Here is a 21,775-nt window from a genome sequence, read left to right as displayed (position 1 = left end):
TGTATCTCCCAGTTAAACCCCTGAACAAAGCACTCAGTGTCAGAAATGTTACATGATGACTTGCAGAATTGTGTAAGAAAGATTTAAAAGACACTCTAACAGACTGCATCGTCCTGACTCCCTATAGCAGAAGGTCTACTGGAACCTATCCTACAGCTTCAAAAATTCAAAAAAGCTAACATAGGATGGGGTGCACCAAGGCAGCTTCTATGAGGAGGCATGCCTATGCCTGTGGAGTCACTGAGTAGTCAGGAGAGGGAAATAGGCTCTCCCAGACAGTGAGTCATCTGCTGTCTTTTAGATACGTGTCTTAGGGTGAAATGAATCACCTCTCTGTGGTGACTGAGCCAAACACGGCTAGACAACCTCTCACTTTTAAGGCAGTAAAAGTTTGCTAAGGTTAATTCCATCCCCCAAGATATATATTTTAATTTCTTTTCTGATGATACAGTGTATTTTGCCGTTGATCTGTTTTGGCAAAGAAAATAAATAGAGGGAGGCATCTGCAGCACTCCATATTCAGACAAGGTTTACATTTACTCCAGTGGGAGAACAGGCTGAGAAAACACTGCAGGACTTCTGTTCCAGTAAGTGAAGTACTTTGCTGATCCTTTTCTTCATTAAGGGCATTTTGTTCTACCTTCCCCTTCCCTTTCATCACTGGCTAGAGATGATGCCAGCAGACAGTTAGGTATTATCCCCGAGGCCCATGGATTGTCACAATAAATTCTGTGAAAAGACATAGTTTGATTAATGTCTGTGAGGGGAGCTGAAGCCATAGCTCTGTACCAGAAAAACACTGACAATCAGCTATTGCACTCTGCTCCTGTTATTTGGCAATGTCATGGTTCCATTATTTTATGTCTAATGCAAGCAGTTGAGCTGATGCCCAGCAGAGCCATGGCAGAGAAGGGACCTGGCCATCCTCTGTTGCTGCCCCACAGCTGCTGTCCTGCCTTGGTCCCTTCAAAAGCAGCAGGAGCAACCAGATGGAATGCAAGTCTCAGAAAGCTGCCAGCAGTTTCTTGGGCTCTGGAGTGGATCAACCCCATTCCTCCTCCCATTACAATCTGTGAAATCCATTCCTTATCTCTCTCCTATCTAGCTTAAATTTTGCCTTGGCAGCTGTTAAGACTCGTAGTGAAATCAGTGTAGCTGTTTACCTTCCCTCCACGGGCAAGAATCTTGACAGCTCAAAAGAGTTTTATAGATAATGTAGACAAACTGCTGAGTTCCAAGTTCTGTCATGACCATGGCAAAAGTTGTCCCTAGCTTGGAGCAGTGGGATGGATTTGTGGATTTTTGTGCTTGTCTGATGTAAAGACTGTGCGAGGGATTCTGCTGGTCACGTGCTTCAGAGAATCTACCAGTGGCACCAGGCTGCTCTTGCAGGTTCTGAAGATCCAAGAATCCCTGTATCCATTGACTTCATTAAGCCCTGTAACACGTGTGCAAAGCCAATACCTTTGAAAAGCTGCTGGACTTGCTGCAGATACACTCTGTGCTGGCAGAGTGTATGTGAACAGTCCCAGCACTGTGGGGAATCATAACCCACGCTCTATGCTGTGAGCAGCATGTGGACTGGAAGGCCACAAAGATGACCACAGGGCTGGAGCACCTCCCCTGTGAAGACAGGCTGAGAGAGCTGGGCTTGTTCAGCCTGGAGAAGGTTCTAGGAAGACCTTATAGCAGCCTTCCAGTCCCTGAAGGGGCCTGCAGGAAAGCCGGAGAAGGATTCTTCATCAGGGAGCATACAAGGACAAGGGGTAATGGCCTTAAGCTGAAAGAAGGCAGGTTTAAATTAGACATTAGGAAGGAATTCTTCACTGTGAGGGTGGTGAGGCACTGGCACAAGTTGCCCAGAGAGGCTGTGGCTGCCCCCTCCCTGTCAGTGTTCAAGGCCAGGCTGGATGGGGCTATGGGCAGCCTGGTCTGGTGGGGTCCCTGCCCATGGCAGGGGGTTGGAACTAGATGGGCTGTGAGGTCCCTTCCAACCCGAACCATACTGTGATTCTATGAATTCTATTCATATATCCCTGGAAAACCCAGGCTGGCTTGCGAACACTGAACAAGCACAGACCACAAGCATGTCCCATGGCTCAGAGAGTATGTGTCTCAACACAAAATAAGAAACAACTCACAGACTGTTAGAGGACTACAGGGAAACATTAAAAAATACGGAAGTCAGTCAATCAACTGTTAATTTTAGCACACTGGCAGTTCTGCAATTCTGGTGGCCTTACTATGTGGGCTTTTAGGAGACTAATGAAGTAGGTCATGACTGCTAAGGGCCAAGGAGGGGAAAACTCAAAGTACTCCATTTGAGAATCAAAAACTGGGGTGGTGAGGATTGCTGTGCTAGGTTGATCAGAGGTAGAAGTTAGAATCTTTGTGCCAGATAAGAAATGTTAAGCTGACTTAGATGGTGTATAGCCTCAAAAGCGGTTTGAAAAAGAAGAATACTGATGATCAATGAGGTCCCATGCATGGGCTGTTTTAAACTGTTGTTTGGACAAACATGGCATTTCACTTTGGACCTCACTTATTCCTAGTGAGGTCAGTGCTGAAACGTTTCTTCCTTTGTGTCCTGCTTTGTCTACATGTGTATTCATTTTGAATGATCCCTTTCTGTGGTGTGAGGATCCACTAGGCATGGATCAATGGCAGAATGAGGCCTCCAGAGATTGATGCTAGGCACAGACATTCATACTGCTTCCTCTTCAGAATCTACATGGGATGGATGTTTCCTGGTCTTTCTAACTCTCTTTAACCAAAAATAATGTGAATTCTTGCAAATGCAGCCTCTTTTCTTCAATGGGACAATATTTAATAGTCTTACTGCTGTCAAACTCAGCGCATCCTGCATAACAGCATGATTTAATACTCTCTTTAATGGTGATTTCTTACGCTGCTTGCGTCATTGTATCAGTAAACATGTGGACAAGAGTGGAGCTGCCTTTCTCCAATTAGCACGTTCACCCCAGTGTGAGAAGCCAGCTCTTTTGAGGTGTAGTGCAGGCGTGGTGAATAGTGGTGAGCTGGGCTTCTGCAGATGAATTGACACTGCTTCTGGGAGCACTGCAGCCAGATTTTCTCACTTTGACATAATAGCCTGGCGTAATTCTGTGTTGCCAGCTCTGAGTTACCTTTCTGACAGCCCCTGCGTGAGGCACTACATTTGCTTCCGACTGATTGAGGCCAAGTAAATCACAAATCACGCTGTCGCATCTGGGATTTCACGAGTTTGTGGCTCTGTAAAATTACTTCACCTCTATGAACAGACAGGCCAAACTGTCTGTCTCTGGAAAGAAGACCAAGGTTTGACAGAATCAGATTTCTACTTATTGGGGTTTTTTTACTGATTTAGTAATTTTAAAGTAGAAAACATCTTCTCTGAGTATAATGGAAGCACTTACATGAACTGATTACATTTCCAGTAGAGTTTAATAACATACATTACATTTCCCTTCTCCCAGTGTGGAAATCCAGTGCTTTAAAAATTCCAGAAATTATTCTTGCCTTTAAAAATACTGGTTTATGTAAGCAAAATATTTAGCTGTATATTTGGGTCTGCATTCTCCTTGTTGCTGCTGTTCTTCATGAAGCAGCTCAGCTCTCTTCCAGCCCTCAGCCTGTCATTTCTTCTGTACATCAAGTTTTTTTGCTGCCAGAATGTGTCAGACCTCATCCAGTCAGTTGTCCTGGGTTGTTCTGGGTTGGTTTTTTGTGGCTGTAATTGTACATCTTGCTGCCCATGAGATGATTAGTACAGCCCTGAAAGTCATGCATCCCTCATAAGAACATGCAGAGGTACTACCTTCCCTTGTTCTAGGGAAAGTTATCGTGCCTGTGGTTTTTTAGTCAGAGACTGGACTGAAGAATTTTTGTTGGGGCAAATGTAGTTGTAATAGGGATCCTGGGCAGGAGATTGACTTAGGCACAGTAGTAGTATGGAAGCAAGGGCTCTGTGAGTGAAAGCTGTTTTCTGTACATCATTTTGGAGGCAGCTGTCTTGATGTATGTGTATTGAACAGACTCCCATCTTTCAGGGGAGAGTTAATAAACCATTTGGCTAGTTTTCACATCCTTATCCAGGATATTTCCCTAAAGGTAATTACCAATATCCAGGAATAGGAGGGGACTGGGGGGGGAGGGAATGCTTTTTAAAAGTATCTGTGTAGCATTGCTGTGGCATGACGTGGTAATAGCAATTTTTCCTATGTCATCCTGCAGGCAGTGTCTGAGTGACAAGGAAACCACTTAACAATGAAAAAATTCACACTGTTTGATTTTGTAAATGATAATTCACTGCAAATTGGAGAGACATCGTGGATACAGGACCTTCCCAGTGATGATGATGATCTTGAAAGATTTCTGAAACCAAATGAGCACGTGCTTGTAAACTGGCCTGTGGCAGAACGAAAGACAGAAAAGCACCTGGTGAAAGTTGTGTACATGAGTGGTAAGTGCAGTTCCAGAGCATTTGTCTGGATATGAAATTTCAATCTAGTTGTATGGTATTGCTACCTGATTTTCTGTGCTTTGGCCTTTATTTGTTTTCCCCCATCACTTCAGATGACCCCCAAGAGCTGGTGGAGATGATGCAAAAGATACTGAGAGCAGATGAAATAACAAAAATACAAGTCCTTGGGAAAGGCAAGAGGAAGAGAATAGAAATGATATTCTCAGAGAGTGAAGACAGTGACCTGGATAAAGAACAGGTGAGTTTCTGTCTATACATGCCTGATATTGGTAAGCCTATAATGGAATAAAATAGACTGTCACTATTGATTCTTCACAGTATTAATACGCAAAAATGTATAGTGAAGGTAGCAATATAAGCAGTCTTCCCACGTTTAGTTAGATTTTGCCCTTTGCTATTTAAAGAGAGAAGTGTTACTCAGGACTTGGATGCTGTGTAGCTCCATTACATCTTCTCCCATATGACAAATCTCACCACCGCCTAAGGAAGGGAAGGGATGGGACCAGATAGATCTGCAGTCACAGAATCATAGAATAGAATCACATAATCACTTGAGTTGGAGAAGACCTTCAAGAACGAGTCCAACCACAGCCTAAACATGCCTAGCCCACCTCTAGACCATGTCCTCAAGCACAACACCTATACACCTTCTAAATACCTCCAGGGATAGTGACTCCACTTCCCTGGGCAGCCTGTTCTAGTACTTTACCCTTGCAGTAAAGAAATTCTTCCTGATAGCTAATCTAAATCTCCCCTGGTGCAATTTAAAGCCATTTCCTCTTGTCCTATCACTTGTTACCTGACAGAAGAGACCAACCCCCACCTCTACACCCTCCTTGTAGGTAGTTACAGAGAGTGATAAGGTCTCCCCTCAGCCTCCTTTTCTTAAGTTTTAATAGCTCCAGTTCCCTCAGCTGGTCAAAGGACTTGTGCTCCAGACCCTTCACCAGCTTCCTTGCCCTTCTCTGGATACGTTCCAGTATTTCAATGTCCTTCTTGTAGTGAGGGAAATGCAGTGACAAAACACGGGGAAAGAAAACATGAATTGTAACAAATAGTTACAAGCATGTTTTTCAAAAATACTAACCAAGAATGTCAGGTGCACAGTGAGTACAAGTTAATGGTAAACCATGAGATACTGTAATGAAAGGCTCTCTATGGATTGAAAGGCGCTATTATGCTCTTGTTTACAGGGGAAGATGATGAAGCATATAAAAAGAAAGGAATCATTACAGGCATCCGCTCCTGCCAACATCCTGAGTCAACTTGAAACATCTTTAATTAACAAACAGGTAAACATCTCATCTTCAGCAATTTTAATGTATCAAACAAAAGCAAACTGAAATATACTTCTTTAAGGGGGGGAGTAAGACTCTTCTTTTAGTGAAGGTAACAGTTCTGAAAGACACTACCATAGAAAATTGGTGAATGGAGAAGAGAGAGACAAGTACCTAACGGTTCTGCATTACTCTGATATTTCATTTTGAATTTTAATAGGAATGGTAATACCTGTGTTCAGTAATAGCTATTATTAAAATGCATGGAGTTTGTTTATACATTCTGTGTATAAAGAGAATATCCTTATTTAGCCAGATATTTTAAAGCTAAGTTTTAGTGCTTTAATTTCATGTTGTTGTTGCTCTAGATAGCGTGGTTTTCTTTTCCTTTTTTTTTTTTTCCAGAGAGAACAATATTCAGGAAGCAACTTTCTCTACAGTGAAAGTAGCAGTGATGATGAAGAGCCCTTATTTCAACTATCCAAGGTAGAACTGTGTGCCAAAATAAAAAGTCTCAAGAGGAAGCTGACAGACACCATGAGAGAAAACTGCCGCCTAAGGCAGTCCCTGGTGATGCTTCAAGGTAAAGGCAGGGGAAGTGTTTTGATGAAGAAGAAAGCCTGAAGGTCATGAAAAGCTTGATTTATAAGAGGCCATTTGGATGGGAATTGCAGATGCTCAGGCACCTGACACCATCAAGGCCTGCCATTAGCATTGAAGTCTTTGATACATGGCAACATTTAATTCCAGCAGCACTTAAAAAACCTGTCGTACACAGAGGCCATGCAATCACAGAGTTGGAAATGGAAAAATCTGTCTAAATCCTGTTGTTCCCAAGAGACCCTTTCTATATGCTGTGTGAAACCACCAGCTAAGCTCAAACACTCCACTGACTAGTGCAACTAACCTTATTTATTACCAGTCTTTCTTGATCTACTGAAATTCTATTTATTCTGGAATTATTTCCGTTTTAACTTCTTTGGTAATTCCTCATTATTGATAATCTGAGTTAGTTCCAGGAGCAACAAATTTCACCTCCTTTCACAGAGGTGAACCATTTTATTCTTTTATAAATTAATCCTTCATCACTTAGCGATAATCTCTGAAGCCCCTCTTAGTTCTCCCTGTCCCTTACTCTGGGGCAGCCAAGGCTGAATCCAGAATTTCAAAACATTAGTGAATGAAGAAGCTTTAGAGAGAATTTGCTCCTTCCCTTCCTGGCTACATCATATCATACCTAGGCAGCCTAGTATCTTCTTTTGGTCATACGATTTTGCAAGTGCTTATCAGTTCCATCACTGGTTTTGCCCCAGCTGAGAGCTGAGCACCACACAGCTGCTCTCTCTAAGAGGGTGTAGGGGGGAATTGGGGGGATGGGAGGGGAGGGAGGAGGGAAAACAAAAAAACCCAAAACCTTGGTTGTGTTCCCCCAGGCTGGGATAAGGACAGTTTACTGGGAAAGCAGAGAGATAGATATAATAATAATAACAGGACTTTATAGCAAAATACACAAAACTGGTGGTACACAATGCAGTTTCTCAGCGAACTGCACAACTCGGGCCATACAGCTCAGAGCCATCCCGGAACTGGGCCATCCCTAAAGCCCTCTGGCCTGGAGCTGTGCAGTCCTCCCCCCTGCCAGTTCCCGTTTATGCTGAGCACGACGTAATTGGTATGGAATACCCTCTTTGGCCAGTTTGGGTCACCTGTCCTGGCTGTGTTCCCTCCCAGCTTCCGGGGTGTCTCCCACCTTCTCTTTAGTAGGGCAGTATGACCAACTGGAGAGTCCTTGACTGCTTGGCAACAACTAAAAACACCCGTGTGTTATCACTGCTCTTGTCTGGTGTTATCAGCACTGCTCTCAGCATTCCCTCAGGCTGCTAGAAAGAAAATTAACTCTATCCTAGCTGAGCCCAGGACAATTGTCCACGTGACTCCATTCCATAAGTTATTCATCTTTGTTTGAATCACTCATCCCCACCTTTCTGAATATTATTTTTAAACATTTTGTTAGTGTCTGACAAATTCTGACACATTTAAGTCCATTTGCCTCACTAGAATTAGTCTTTTTTGCAGTATTTTCTGTAATTTAGTGGTTCTATATCTTGATGATTCATCATCCCTTGCACCCTTTTTGCTCTGAATCGATTCTTCTTACCGGACTGAATAAAAGTTTATATTTGAAAATAAGTATTACTTGGAGAAAAGGTTATGTAAAAGATACTCTCTATAGTTTAAAAAAGAGATGGCATAAAGGTAAAAAACCCCAACCAAACAGACATAACATTACTTAGCCCATATGCAATAGCTTCACAAGCTTGTAGAGATTTTGAGACAGCAAAAGGAAAAAAAGAGAAATAGTGTGCTTAGTGCCATGTTGGACATTAACTAATGGTTCCTCTTAGCCTTGCAGAGAAGTATCTATACTGTTCTAGAAACACAGGCCAGATCTTCATGGGTAGGGACAGCAGAATGGCAGAAACACATTGGGGGGAATAGGAAAAAAGTATGTTAAAGTGCCATTGCTGACTACTTTGACTCTTTTACATTACAACAGGAATCTAATGGCAAAAATAGACATGGCTATGTAATTAGAGCCTGAAGGTTTCAACTACAGTTTTCCCCCTCACTTTCCATTTGATTGCAGTGCTGCCACAAGCAGTCACACATTTTGAAGAGCTGGTAGGGATGGCTGAAGCACTGCTCAAAGGGGGAGTGACGTCTGGGGCTGGCCTGCATTCACATGCTGTTTGGAAAGCATCTAACAATCCGTTAGCAGACTCGTATGCAGCTGTGCATAGTAACTCCAGCTCACCAATAACTTTGACCATGGAAGATGAGGAGCAACAGACGGAAAAACAGGTGAGTTAGACAATTTCAAGCATAAAAATTAAAACTTCATACAGTACAAACTTTACTGTTATAGAACTAGAAATACAAAAAATAAGCATCAGTAAAAATAATTTTGTCATTCAGTTGATGATGTGACTAATGAGCTCCTTCTGCACAGAAGACTCTTCCCATGAGAAACACTACACTTAATTCAGTGTGCCACTACACTCTCAGACTCACTTTGAGTTCAGTGGCTTTCCACGTCTGTTACTAAGGACAGAATGTGGATGCATGAAGAAAATACTGAGATCCAGGGAAAACTTCCAGCCTACTGTTTTGGATGCCAAAGGGGAATGGTAGTGTTTCAGAACTAATTAAGAAAAATATGAGCAGTCTGTTTAAACTGTTAATAAGGAAATGGAGAACAGTATGTCTCTGCTCATGTTCCAGACACTGGCCAGGACTTAAGTACAAATATGTATATCCATATATATATATATATATATATATATATACATACACATACATGCACACTGAGTAAAGATGTTCCCCTATTCTCTGTAATTATAACAGACCATAATTGAAAGATCTCAGGCAGAGAAGCTGTATGTGAAAAATATAAAGATGTAACCAAAATAATAATTATAATTCTAGTTTCTGTATAAGAATAATTCTAGTTTCTGTATTCACAACTTACATAAGGATTTTTATGCACTGAGCCATGCCAGACAGTGAAAATCATTCTTGTGTGTTATCATGGGGTCTTAAAAACCAAAGAAATCTATTAAGAATTATCAAGCATCATTTCAATGATGTTTTGACTGAATGTTACAATACACAAAATTTGACTTAACATCTCCAAAGAAATAAAAAGACCAAATTTTCTAAGCAGCCTGGTTTTACTTAATAGAGGTAGCTCAAAGATGTCCATTAAAAGAGCCCATCAAATTTACTTATCAAATACTTACGCTGTACAACTGCTGAGTGTCAAAGTCACTCTCAAAGCCCAGGACCAGATGTCAGGGTTCTTAGGGCATGTCTGCTCAGAGGCAGAAATATTAGCTTTGGCACACCATGCTCACAAGGCTGTACAGACTCCAGGGCAGAACTGGCCCACAGCCAGCCTGTGTGGAGTGCGAGCGGAAGGAGTTAGATGTGTCGGAACACGTCCTGTCTCCACCAGTGAGTAATAAGGATGGCTTGGTGAAGTGGTTGCTAGGATGAATGGGGTCCTTCGTCTGCCTCAGGCTTGCTTCTGAAAAAAATAACCAACTTGCATGTACAGTTGCAAATGTTGAGTTAGTATGTAAGTTTAGTGTTGATCTCAAGCAGAGTTTGCAGATATTCCCTTTGAAATTGTGGTATATAAAAAAAATTAAGTGCTTCAGAAGTAATACTGTCTAGTGTTTCTAGAGAACTGCAGTAGTTATGCCTATGACCGATTTTGTTTTCCAGTTCAAGATTGAAAAGTGGCAGATTGCACTTTGTAACAAGAGCAAACCTCAAAAGTTTATAAACGACTTGATGCAAGCACTTTATACACACGAATACATGGCTACCCACAGCCTGACAGGTGCAAAGTCCTCCTCTTCAAAGGATAAAGCAGCAAAACCAGCAATGAATCAGAACGAAGTTCAGGAGATCATAGGTGATTACTTGTTCATATTACTCAATATGGCTCTGACTTGACAAACGCTTTCTCTGAGGGAGGGGCTGTAATGCTTAGCAGCTGGTCTACTCCAATGATGTGCTGTTTCCTATTTCCTTCTTCAGCAACATTCTTTTTTTAACCCATCTGTTACAAATGCTGTCAGTGCAATATAAAAGCAGCAGTATTTTTATTGTGTGAATTTTGTGGGGTTTGCTTAATTGGCTACTCAGCACGATGATAGCATAATTCTTTTTTAGCCTTTGAAAGGTTAATCTACAAGAGTCAAATGTGGAGCATGACAATAACAGCTAAAGGAAAGCAAAGAGAGGACACGCTTGGATCAAATTAAAATAATGTCTGCTGTACTCTGAAGTTAGTGAATGTTATGAATTCTGACATTTTAAACAGTGCTGGAGGCAAAATGAAACAATAACTACAGAAGACAGGAATAGCGATCAGAGAAGTAAACAAAATTTGGTTTATGCTGAGGTTTAAGGCAAAAATGTTTGGTGCATAGTGAAACGTGGTAATTCACTTAGGAGTCCAGTGTAACTGTTAAGCAGGTATTCTTTGTTGCAAGGCTGTGTGCTATGGGGATCATTCCTCCTTAGGCACACCAAGCTGTGAGTGTAGCTTGTTTATATACAAGCATTGCATACATATTCAACAAAATTACTGGACATCTAATACCTATTCATGGCTATTTTAGGAATTTGGGTTTCCACCTCTTTTCCTCCTTTTATGGTATTTCTGCTTCTCAATTAATTTGAGTTGAGGGATGCTTTTCTTCATTCTTGTCTTCCTCAAGGGTCACAGATTCATCCCATCACACTCCTCAGTTCATTACAGTTCATGGTTGGCCCGATTTCCACATGCACATCCAAGTACAGCAAGAATTCCTCTTCTATGTATCTACTAAGTGTCCTCCTCAAAGCTCTGCTTATCTACAAAGTTTCCTCCTCAAGGCCTTTCTTCTGCTAAACTAAACGACCTTATTCATAGCTTTCTTGTTAGTATGTTAACAATCAATCAAGGATGTGTTGTTTGTTCAGGGCTCTTGTCACATTCAAGCTATGGTTGGTTTCACAAAGGTCTTTTTACTAATCCTTTGCATCCCTTCAATAGGGAAGAGAATCATTTCAGATGGAAGTAGCAGCTTTAAAGAAAACAGTATTTTGTGAGCACATGGAGTCTGATTTTTTTAATTTATGTTAATACTTGAACAAGAAATCCTAAATTCCTGTATTGGAATCCCTCACCCATTGCCATTCCCTTGAACTTCCCCAGTTCTCTCAGTTCCCTTCCCAGCTTAGCTCCAGTCTCTGTACCTTGGTCCAGTTTTGTTGAAGTGGGCCAGCATCAGTTGCAGAAACCTCTTTTCCTTAGAGCCTAGCTAGAGAAAAAGGCCCAAAGTCAAGAGAGAGAAAAGCAAAGAGTGTGTAAGAGGGTGAAAATATATTTAGAGGCAATAAGATGAGACAATTTCAGAAAGATGTATGAGAAAAATTAAAAATATTTTATAGGATGAGAAGAATGGTTGGACTCGATGGTCTTAATGGGCTTTCCCGATGTAAATGATGGTGACTTCTCCAAAGGTGCATTCTGGGGGGGAGGCTAGGCAAAACTGAAAAGGGAAGCAGAGAAGATAATTAGGACACTGAATACAGCATGCTGCAGAGAATTCAGTGACGCAGGGGAACCTATAGAGAAGCCATACAAGTTTATTAAGACAATTGAGAACACTCCTGAATCCAAGTAGAAAAGTGTCAGCATTACACAGGAGAAGAAGAAAGTTAAGAGGGAATCCTGAGAATTCTAGAGCTATAGAAAACAAGTTAGTAGATCAGACTTAGAGAAGATGGAAACTCGTAAGATTTCAAATAAAATGAAAGGGGGAAAAAAATCAGGGGAAGGGAAGATGATGGAGGAGAGTGGGACTCCTGATGTTGAGTCCTGTTTGGTTTTTTGCATTCAAAAAAAGTTAGCCAAGCAAAACAGAAAGAAATTTTTAGGTAAGGAAACATCACCAGCAAAGGAAAATTAATGAACGAAACCTGTAAGATTCAGAGGCATGAGGAGTGGTGGGGCAGGAATAGGACTCTCTGTTCAAGAACAGAACAAAGAGGATGAGCAAACACAAATCACTCACTGCAGGAAGCCCTTTCCAGCCCTGGAGCTCCCTATGAGTTTGCCAAGAGTAGGCACAGTGATATAGAAGGCACAGAGAAAAGCAAGAGCTGGTGCATGCAAAATCTATGAAGTAGTGTGTGAAGACAGTAAGGTAACTAGAGCTGAAGTAGCTGAAAATTTCAAGGTGCTAGAAACAAGTTGTTTCCCTGATTTGGAGGCCTCATATATCATCTCTTTATTTTGCAGGAATCACAAAACAGTTGTTTCCAAACACAGATGATGCTTTAATTAGGCGAATGATGGGACAAAAACTGAACAATTGCACCAAGAAGCCAATTTTAAGCAAAGATGTTAACTCAGGTGCTTTTCAGAAGCATAGCTTTTGGTAAGTCTTAGAGCCTACAATGTCTGATTCCATATATCACCCCACAAAGATAGGTGAAAATACCTGTTCACCTCTGCATTGCCAAGAAGGTAGATATTTTTGTAACCTTGAACAAAAGGTCCATGATGCAGAAGCACTCTGGTTTAACATTACAGCACAGAAAAAGTTGTTCATTCTAAACAAAGCAGCACAAGGCTATTAAATTACAGGAAGACAATGCAGCAGTAAACAAGGAGTTACTTTGATCAGTGTATATCTATTTTAGATTTTCTTTCTATTTTCTGTAGGCTCAAGAGAGACCAGTCAATTCCATTTTCATGTCACATGTGCTTCAACCCACAAGTCAGGATAAGGAAAATTACACCTCCTTCGTACCTACCAATAAAAGTACTACAGGACAGCTAAATTAGCATTCTCTTACTGCCAGAAGGGCCTAAATTATTGAGGCAGAGGAATTATGAAATAACATCTTGCTTATTATGGTCAATCTTACCCTATGAAAAAGACTTGTCTAAAATTGCTGAACTCATCCCTGTCATCAGTCAAGTCAGCTATTTGCATAGCACTGTTTCCATATATACTAAATGTACATATCACAGAATAGATTGTAGATCTCTGTAGATTGGCTGGTCCAACTCCTGCTGCCCAAAGCAGGGTCACCCTAGACCGGGTTTCTCAGAGCCATGTACAGTTGGGTTGAGTATCTCCAGAGACCCCACAACCTCCCTGGGTAACCTGTACCAGTGCTCAGTCACCCTCACAGTGAAAAAGTGTTTCCAGAAGTTCAGAGGAAACCTCCTGTGTTTCAGTTTGTGCCCATGGCCTCTGGGCCTGTCACTGCGGACCACCGAGAAAAGGCTCCATCTTTTTTACACCCTCTAGTCAGATATTAACGCACATAGATATAATCCCCTTGGCCCTTTTTGACCATAAGCAGCCCCAGTGCTCTCAGCCTCTCCTCGGGAACTGGGGAAGAGATTAAAAGCAGTGAGACAGGGAGAACAGATATGTCCTTACTTTCCATACTGAAGTAATATTTTACTTCTTCCTGCTTCAGTTATCTCGTGCATGTTTTAAAATGCATATTTACAACTTAAAAAAACCCCAAACCAAACACAGAACGAAGAAGAAATCCACCCCAAGATATCTGACTATGTTACAACAGAATTGTGTGAAAAGTAGCGCTGTGCTACTACAATTCCTCTCTAAGCCACCTGGAAGTACTCCATGGATCACCAGTGGCCTATGAATTCCTACTTGAGAAATACTCAGATAATATTTACTGGAAGAATTCACATACACAGGTTTTCCCATGTGGAAACAATAAGCAAATGCACTAGCCTGGTGAAACTACAGTTTACTATGTTAGTGCTTTTCTCCTAGAGATAAGAAGCCTTCATAAAACAAAGGTCCTCTGTATCTGTAACATACAGTGTGCATTGATTCACTGTACTATTTTTCCTTGTCCATGACACGAGTGGTAAAAATAACAGCACAGAGACAGACTCTTGTTTTCTTTGAAAGTATTAAATCTTAACTATTTTATATTTTAAATCTTTATCTTCATCGGATGAATCCATAAATTTTGGTAATTCCTGAGTCTTCTCATGTACAAACACAGTATTCCTGAAGCCCTGACAGGAGGATCTTGAGCCAGTATTGTAACAATTCTGAGTTGTTTTTTAATACTGTCTATAGATCTTACAGTTTAAACTTGGTATCTTACAAATGTCTTTGTGTGTGTTATTGATAAGTGTTTATGTAAAAACCAGTCCAATGCAGATATTGCCTGCATAGTCTGTCTTGAATGCTTATTAGAATGCATTAATAATGGATTCATATTACATCTGTTCAGAATTTCCTCTCTACAAAAGCATTTAAGCACTTTGTAAGTAATTAGCATAATGGTGGTGATTCCTTTAAATCAGATGACACAAGTTTTCTCTGTAAAAAAATTAGTACAATTTAAAAATGCTCATAATCTCACAGTTCCTCCTGCAATTCACCTTCCAGCAATGAAGTACAGAGAAGAGGGGTCAAGAGAAAATCCTGTTGTGCAGTACCATTAGTAACAACTTAAGCAAAAGTTGCTAACTTTTAAAAGTGGTGGTACTGCAGGTTTGATCCACTCCCCCTGCCCACTCTTCCTTCCTTGCCCACCTCCTCTGCCTCTCCTCAGGGCATGATTATGAGCATTATTATGATTCAAGAGAAGGAATATGGACTTAAATCAACAAGACAGACTAAATCTCAGATCTGTGTGGCTGAGATGAAATAAGGAAAAGGGGAATGTGTCAATGAAGAGAACTAGTTAACTAGCTAATAAATCAGCTTTGGTGTTTGGAGACTAAGAGCAGTAGTAATTGCATGTGTAATGCGAGTATCTCAAGCTTAGTTATAAATTGTCTCAACAGCGGCTCAACAGCAGCTCCTCAGGGCATCATCGCTTCTGCTGTTCCTCCCAGCACACAGGACCAGCAGGATGATGATTCAACAGCCGTTAATACACAAGTTCAACAAAGCAACAGCCATCTCTCTCCTCCACCTCCCACCACACAGGGTCAGCAGGAGTACTTCAAACCCACTTCTAAGGTGGAGTCTCATCTCGCCAGAAGCTCACCAGCGCCCTCTCCCAACCAGGGTTGTGGACAGGATGTCAGGAATTCGGACAAAGAATGACAGAAGGTATTTCAGACCAGTTCAAATTCTCAGTGGACATTAAGAAGAATTTTTTTTAAAGTAATGTCTAAATGAGTCCAGCAACAGTGGAGCGAGATACTGCAAGCAGAATAGAAGCCTAAACCCCATTTTCTCAAACAAATGAAAATCCCTAGGCATATTAAAAATGAAGGCATATTAATATCTTTGGCTTTAAGATATTATTAAATATATGCATGTTACACAGTAATTAAAAATATAAACTTGTTCTGAAGAATATAAGAAGAGTTCCCCTTAGCTAGAAAAAAAAATATGATTTAAATTAATACCAAAAGAATGTATAAAAGGAACCTTAATCCCTTTGCTTTCACCTTGACAGCTGATGGAAAACCGCTTTACCAAACAGAGAAAGCTATTGCATATTAATAAAAAAAGAGAGAGGTATGAAAAGAGAACAGAATAATTTCATAGGGAAATGAAGACTATGACCAGCACAGGGTTAGAAAGCACAGGACCACGTAAGCAGAGAAGATAGAAAATAGATAGTTAAGGATGCTGTTAACTTGAAAGGAAAAAAACAACCAAACAAAAACACCACCAACAAAACATTCTTAGGGCAATGACACTGCCTGATCCCTTTGGTCAGGAAATGGAGAACAGTCTCTGGAAGCGACGAGTTCAGGGCAGAGGTGCCAGCCTCTAGTCCCTGTGTTTCAGTTTTGGTATGCTACCTCTTAGATAGTGAATAGACAGTTAGAGCATTCCTCATGGGACTGGGACCAGAAAAATCCCAGAGTTAGATGCGCCACTTGCTCCAGGGAGCAGCTGGCAGTCTCACACCCTCCAACTGCCTGAGGAGGAGGAGGGAAGGTACATATGTTTCTTTGCTGACTGATTCCAGGTTTACAGTGAGCGGGTAGTATGGGAAGGAGAAAACACTTGGATTATAGCTTTCATGCCTGAGTGTTTTTCCAGATCAGAGAGTACTAATATTTAAATCTATTTTGTATATGGCAAACAAGCAGCTAAGGAATCAAGATGAAGGAAAAAACCCAACATTAAGTTGAAGAAATCTAGCTTGACTTGAGGAAGATTTCTATAGCTCAGGAGACCTGAGTTATAGAAATAAATTAGAAATAGTGTTAGGATGAATGCCAGAAAAAAACCCTGAAGATACCTCTAAAGGAAAGTGTTGCACACCTACCAATTGTATTAGAACAATGCACTAACAAAATGCACTGTGGAGAAGACTGTTGTGTGGGCAGGGGTATGAATTAAGTGATCTGCTAGACTGTTTCATCTCTCATGTCTACCAATTCCTTGTAGAGAAGATCAGGATGAAAGCAGGTATGAAATACAATGTAAGTTCTATCTCATGTTATTAACTACCATCCATAAAATGTAACTGGAAGATGTTTGTTCTAATGTATATTTTGTATATGTACCTGTATGTACAGCATATAAAAATGTATATAATTAATCATATTTTTGAAGTGACTTTCTATCAAATAAAAGAAATCATTACTATGACTTAGTTCTATGTTATTGTCCTTACAATGTTGTCCTTAAAAGTGTCCTGGGCCTTTTCTTACATCAGGCTCTAACTGGTAAGGTGCTTGGGTTTTTTCTCACTCACTTTTTTTCTTAATAACTGTTCTTAAGTCAGCTTCTATAAAGCTCATAATCTTTAGCTGGGGAAGAGCCCCAGCCTTACATGGGCTCTCTATCCTTAAGGTTGCCCCAGCTGATACTGCCCAGCTGCAAATGTTCTGCTGTATGGGAGGTGTAGAAGCACTTGGGCAGGTACAAGGATAAAGAAGGAGCAAGTTGCAAAGAATCATTCCTCTTTTGTAAATTATAGAGGTGTTATCCCACCAGATAAAAGAAAATAGCTTTTATACAACTATGTGGTTAACAGAAAAGCAGTACTGCTGCAGTATGACCAAAAAGGAAGGAAATATGTCTGGCTTTCCAAATTGACCCTGGTGAACTCTGAGAACACAAAATTGAAGACTAGATTATCACAGATTAGAAGCTTCAGAAGTAATAGAAAGGGAGAGCAGAGTAATTTAATGCTGCTTCTCCCAAAATCTGCACTAATGTCAAAATTAATTGGTGTCTCAGAGTTCAAACATCTTCTGATAAGAGTGACAGAGGACACATTTGCATTACTCAGCTTGAAAAGTCTGACAGCTACAAACTAACAGCTGTGTGACTACAATATTTAGTAACTGGAGATTTAGTACTGAACAAGTATGCAACACTAAAACTAATAATTTGAACTATTTGTTTCTATTATTGCATTTTAGATTGAATTTGAAGATTACCATGGAAAATAATTTGGTCACACTATGGTGCCCAAAAGAAAGCTGGGGAAGAACTGTTCACAAGGGCATGTAGCAATAGGATGAGGGGTAATGGTTTTACACTAGAAAAGGGGAGATTTAGGCTGGATATTAGGAAAAAGTTCCTCAATATGAGGGTAGTAGATCACTGGAACAGGTTGCCCAGAGAGGCAGTGGAGGCTCCATCCCTGGAGATATTCATGCTCAAGCTTGATGGGGCTCTGAGCAACCTGATTTAGTGACCATGTCCCTGCTTACTGCAGGGGGGTTGGACTAGATGACCTTTAAAGGTCCTTTCCAACCTTACACATTCTATGATTCTATAACACTTGCTTTCTAAGGAGGGGAAAATATTGAGATATGTGAAGAACTAAATAAAAAAACTTACTGAAAAAGTATGCTATTGAATAAATCAGGGGTTTAAATGCATGTCAAGTTCATGTCTCCACTTATTTACAGTATATAGCTCAGAGTCAAAAAACCCGAAATCATCAAACCATTCTATAGTTCTATGACTCAAATGCAAGCTACAAATAGAATGGCTAGTATCAGTGTTCTATTAGCAAATTTAAGTTATAAATGCAAACTATGAAAATTTAGGCAGTGACAATGACTTTAATGTTCAAATGGTAGTCAGGTTTCCATTATTTTAATAATAATAATAAAACAGAACTACTCAAATCAGTCTTTCACTGAAAGAGTTGTCTGGGCCTGGAAAAGGCTGCCCAGGGAGGTAGTTGAGTCACCATTCGTGGATCCATTTAACAGATTGGTAGATGAGGTACTTAGGGATATGGCTTAGCATAGGACAGGAATGGTTGGACTTGATGATTTTAAACGTTTTTTCCAACCTTGTGATTCTGTGATTATACAGTCCAACAATAGTGATTAAGTTGTACAAATTTGCTTTCTAGTATATAACTAGTACATATAATTAGCATCTCAGTTTGTCTATCATTGATCATGAATATCTTAAGCTCCTAAATACCAAAATTTGCAACCCTGAATTCTTTCTCTGCTGTGTGTACAGGATTTGATAAACATCCATCAGCGCTGGGCCTCTCTGAAGTACCTCTATATTAATGCATGCAATATGAGGAATAAACATGATGAGTTAGAAATCTGTGTGCAGTTGCAATGCTACAATCTGTTGCAATCAGAGAGATGTGGTGGGATGGTTGCCACAACTAGAGTGTTACTGTGAAGGTAACTCACTTCTTTAGGAAGGAGAAGCTAGGAAAAAAAGGAGGGGGAATCACCCTTTATGTGAAAGAGCAGTTAGATTGCGTGGAGCTCTGCTTGGGGATGGATGAGGAACTGAATGGGAGTTTATAGGGAAGGATTAGAGGACAGGTAAAGGTGACATGAAGTCTGCTATAGGCCGCCTGGCCAGGAAAAACAAGCAGATGAGGTAGACAGATAGGTGAACCCTCACATTTAGAAACCCTGGCCCTCATGGGGGCCTTCAACCACCCTGGTATTTGCTGGAGGGACAAAACAGCAGGGCATAAGCAATCCAGGAGGTTCCTGAAGGACACTGTTAATTTCTTCTTCCAAGTAATAAAGAAGCCATGTGGACCAATGAAGATCAGCATTTTGCTGGGCCACTCTTACCAACATGTGGCTTGTTGAGAATGTGAAGCTCAAAGGCAGCCTTGGCTGCAGTGAGCATGAAATGGTGGAGCTCAGGATCCTGAGCATAGGGAGGAGTGTAAAAAGCAAGCTCACAACCCTGGATTTCAGGAGAGTGAAGTCTGGCTTCTTCAAAGATCAGGTTGGAAGAGCCCATATGGTAAGTCCCTAGAGGGAAGACAGGGCCAAGAAAGCTCCTCTGAGCTCATGAGCAGTTCATTACAGGAAGTCATGCAAGAATGCCAGAAGTCCTGTGTAGATGAACAGGGACCTCCTGGTCAAACACAAAAAGGATGCCTACAGAGGGTGGAAGCAAGGATGGGTAACCTGGAAGGAATACATAAACATTGTTCAAGCATATAGGAATAAAGTTGGGAAAGCCCAACTGGATTTGGATCTAGCCAGGGATTTCAAAGACAAGAAGAATGGCTTCTGAGTACACAGGTGACAACAGGAATACATAAAATATGGATCCATTGCTAAATCAGACAGGTGACCTAGTGACACTGAACATGGAAAAGGCTGTTACTGAATACCTTCTTTACCTCAGTCTTTATTAGCAACACTGGCTGGCCTTCAGGAATACCAGCTCCCAGAGACTGGGGTGAAGGCTGGAGCAAGAAAGATGTGCCTGTGGTGGAAGAGGGTCAGGTCACGGGATAGTTAATCAAAATGGACAAAATGGGCCCTGAGGGATGTACAAGTGCTGGGGGAGCTGGCAGATGCCATTGCAAGGCCACTTTTTGATACTTTATCAATCATGGTGACTAGGAGAGCTGCCAAAGGACTGGAGGAAAGCAAATGTCACCTCCACCAATGTGGAGGACATGGGGAACTACAGGCCATTCAGCTTGACCAGGATCCCTGGGAGGGTGATGCTGCAGCTAATCCTCAAAACCATTTACAAACACTTAAGTGACAAGAAAATCATCAGGAGTCATCAGTATGGCATTACCAAGGGGAAGTCATGCTTGACCAACTTAATAAACTTTTGTGATAAAGCAACTGGCCTGGTAGATGAGGGGAGAGCAATCTGGATGTCACTGTGGCCTCCCATAAAGTCCTCACAGACAAGCTGTTGATGGCTGGACTAGACAAGCAGGCAGGGAGGTGGACTGAAACCTGTCAGGGTGACAATGCCGAGCAGCGGGGAGGCAGCGGCCAGCCACCCACCTTACTATGGCCGCCTCAGCGGCGCTGACGTGCGGCGCTTTTCCCGCCTTCCCTCCCCCTCCGCTGTCACCCCCAATGGCCGCCCCCCTCCTCCTCCTCCGGAAGCGGCGTATAGGTTTTCCCCCTTCGAGCAGGAACTCTATGCAACCCAGTTTAAGGTGGAAGAGGGGAAGCAGGAAATTATTGAAGGAAGGAGCCCCGAAACGCCGCCGCGGAGCTGGCTGTGCTATGGCATTATCGCGGTAGCGCCGGCACCTGCCATGGGGGAAGAGGAGGGGGAGCAAGCCGAGGCAGGCGACAACTACAAATCCCGGCAAGCCGTGCCGCGCTCCCGCCCCACCTTTCCTCTCCCTGCTGACCCGGGGTTGAAGAGGAAGCGCAGACGCGTGGGGTCGGGCTGTTGTGCCCTCGGGTGCAGGCGGCTGAGGGGTGAGCAGGATCGGAACGCTGTGAGGGGGCGCGAGGCCGTCGCTTAGCAACTCAACCACGGCGGAGCGGCCGGTCGCGGAGCGGGGTCCCGGCGAGGCCGCCGCTCCCTTCCCCGCCGCCTGCCCCGAGCTGTGGCGGCGGGGAGGCCCGGCGGCGGTGTGTCGCGGGGCTGGGGTCTCCGTGCGGGTAAAGAAACATGAGTCAGCAAAGCCTCTCCCCGCGTCCGCGCTGCCGAGGCCGCTCTCGGGTGGGCCGCGGTGCCTCGCCGCTCCCGGAGATCTTCCGGTCAGCAGGACGGCGCTTGTTTTGAAGCGGGAGGCTCGGCCGCGGGGCTCTGCCGTGGTCCTAATAGTGCCCAAAGGCATCAGATTTATCTGTGGCCTCTAATTGTGCCTGAACTCGCCCCGTATCTGTGGCTGAACCGCCCTCGGTTGCAGCGGTAGCAGCGCGCCGTTAGGCTGCGCCTCCCATCCGTCTCCCGCGCAGGTTTTGGGAGTTAAGCGCGGAATTAACGCGGGCGGTACCCTGAACCTGTGGCAGCGGCGGGATGCAGCTGCCGAGGCCTTTTGCAGACCACGTTTTGCGTGTTTGGAAGAATATCGTAACGTGAATGCGGTCAAAATTGTTACTGCTTATTGTGGTATTACTGACAGATACATAGAGGGGCCCATTGAGTCCAAACAGCCTGTAGAGCCAAAGTAGGCATAAAGTAGGAAATGCTGTGTGGTTAAATGAAACTTAAAATGATGAAGAATGTTTTGGGTTGTTTCTCTTTAGGTA

The 21,775-nt window shown here is 42.3% G+C and overlaps 1 protein-coding gene across 1 annotated transcript; it reads left to right on the top strand.

Annotated features, from left to right (window-relative positions):
• Positions 1-5,682: 5,682 nt before the first annotated feature.
• On the top strand, positions 5,683-15,437 carry BEND6 (BEN domain containing 6; the record flags this gene model as incomplete). Its single annotated transcript, XM_084261161.1, has 6 exons — positions 5,683-5,775; positions 6,166-6,343; positions 8,408-8,622; positions 10,048-10,240; positions 12,620-12,758; positions 15,173-15,437. The coding sequence occupies 6 exons, from the start codon at positions 5,683-5,685 to the stop codon at positions 15,435-15,437; spliced, it is 1,083 nt and encodes a 360-aa protein (XP_084117287.1).
• Positions 15,438-21,775: the final 6,338 nt, after the last annotated feature.

The sequence above is a fragment of the Gallinula chloropus genome (genome assembly GCF_964237585.1).
Source record: "Gallinula chloropus genome assembly, chromosome: 3".
Lineage (NCBI taxonomy): Eukaryota > Metazoa > Chordata > Aves > Gruiformes > Rallidae > Gallinula > Gallinula chloropus.
The sequence above is the reverse complement of the archived record's forward strand: the minus strand, read 5'-3'. Positions and strand labels throughout refer to the sequence as shown.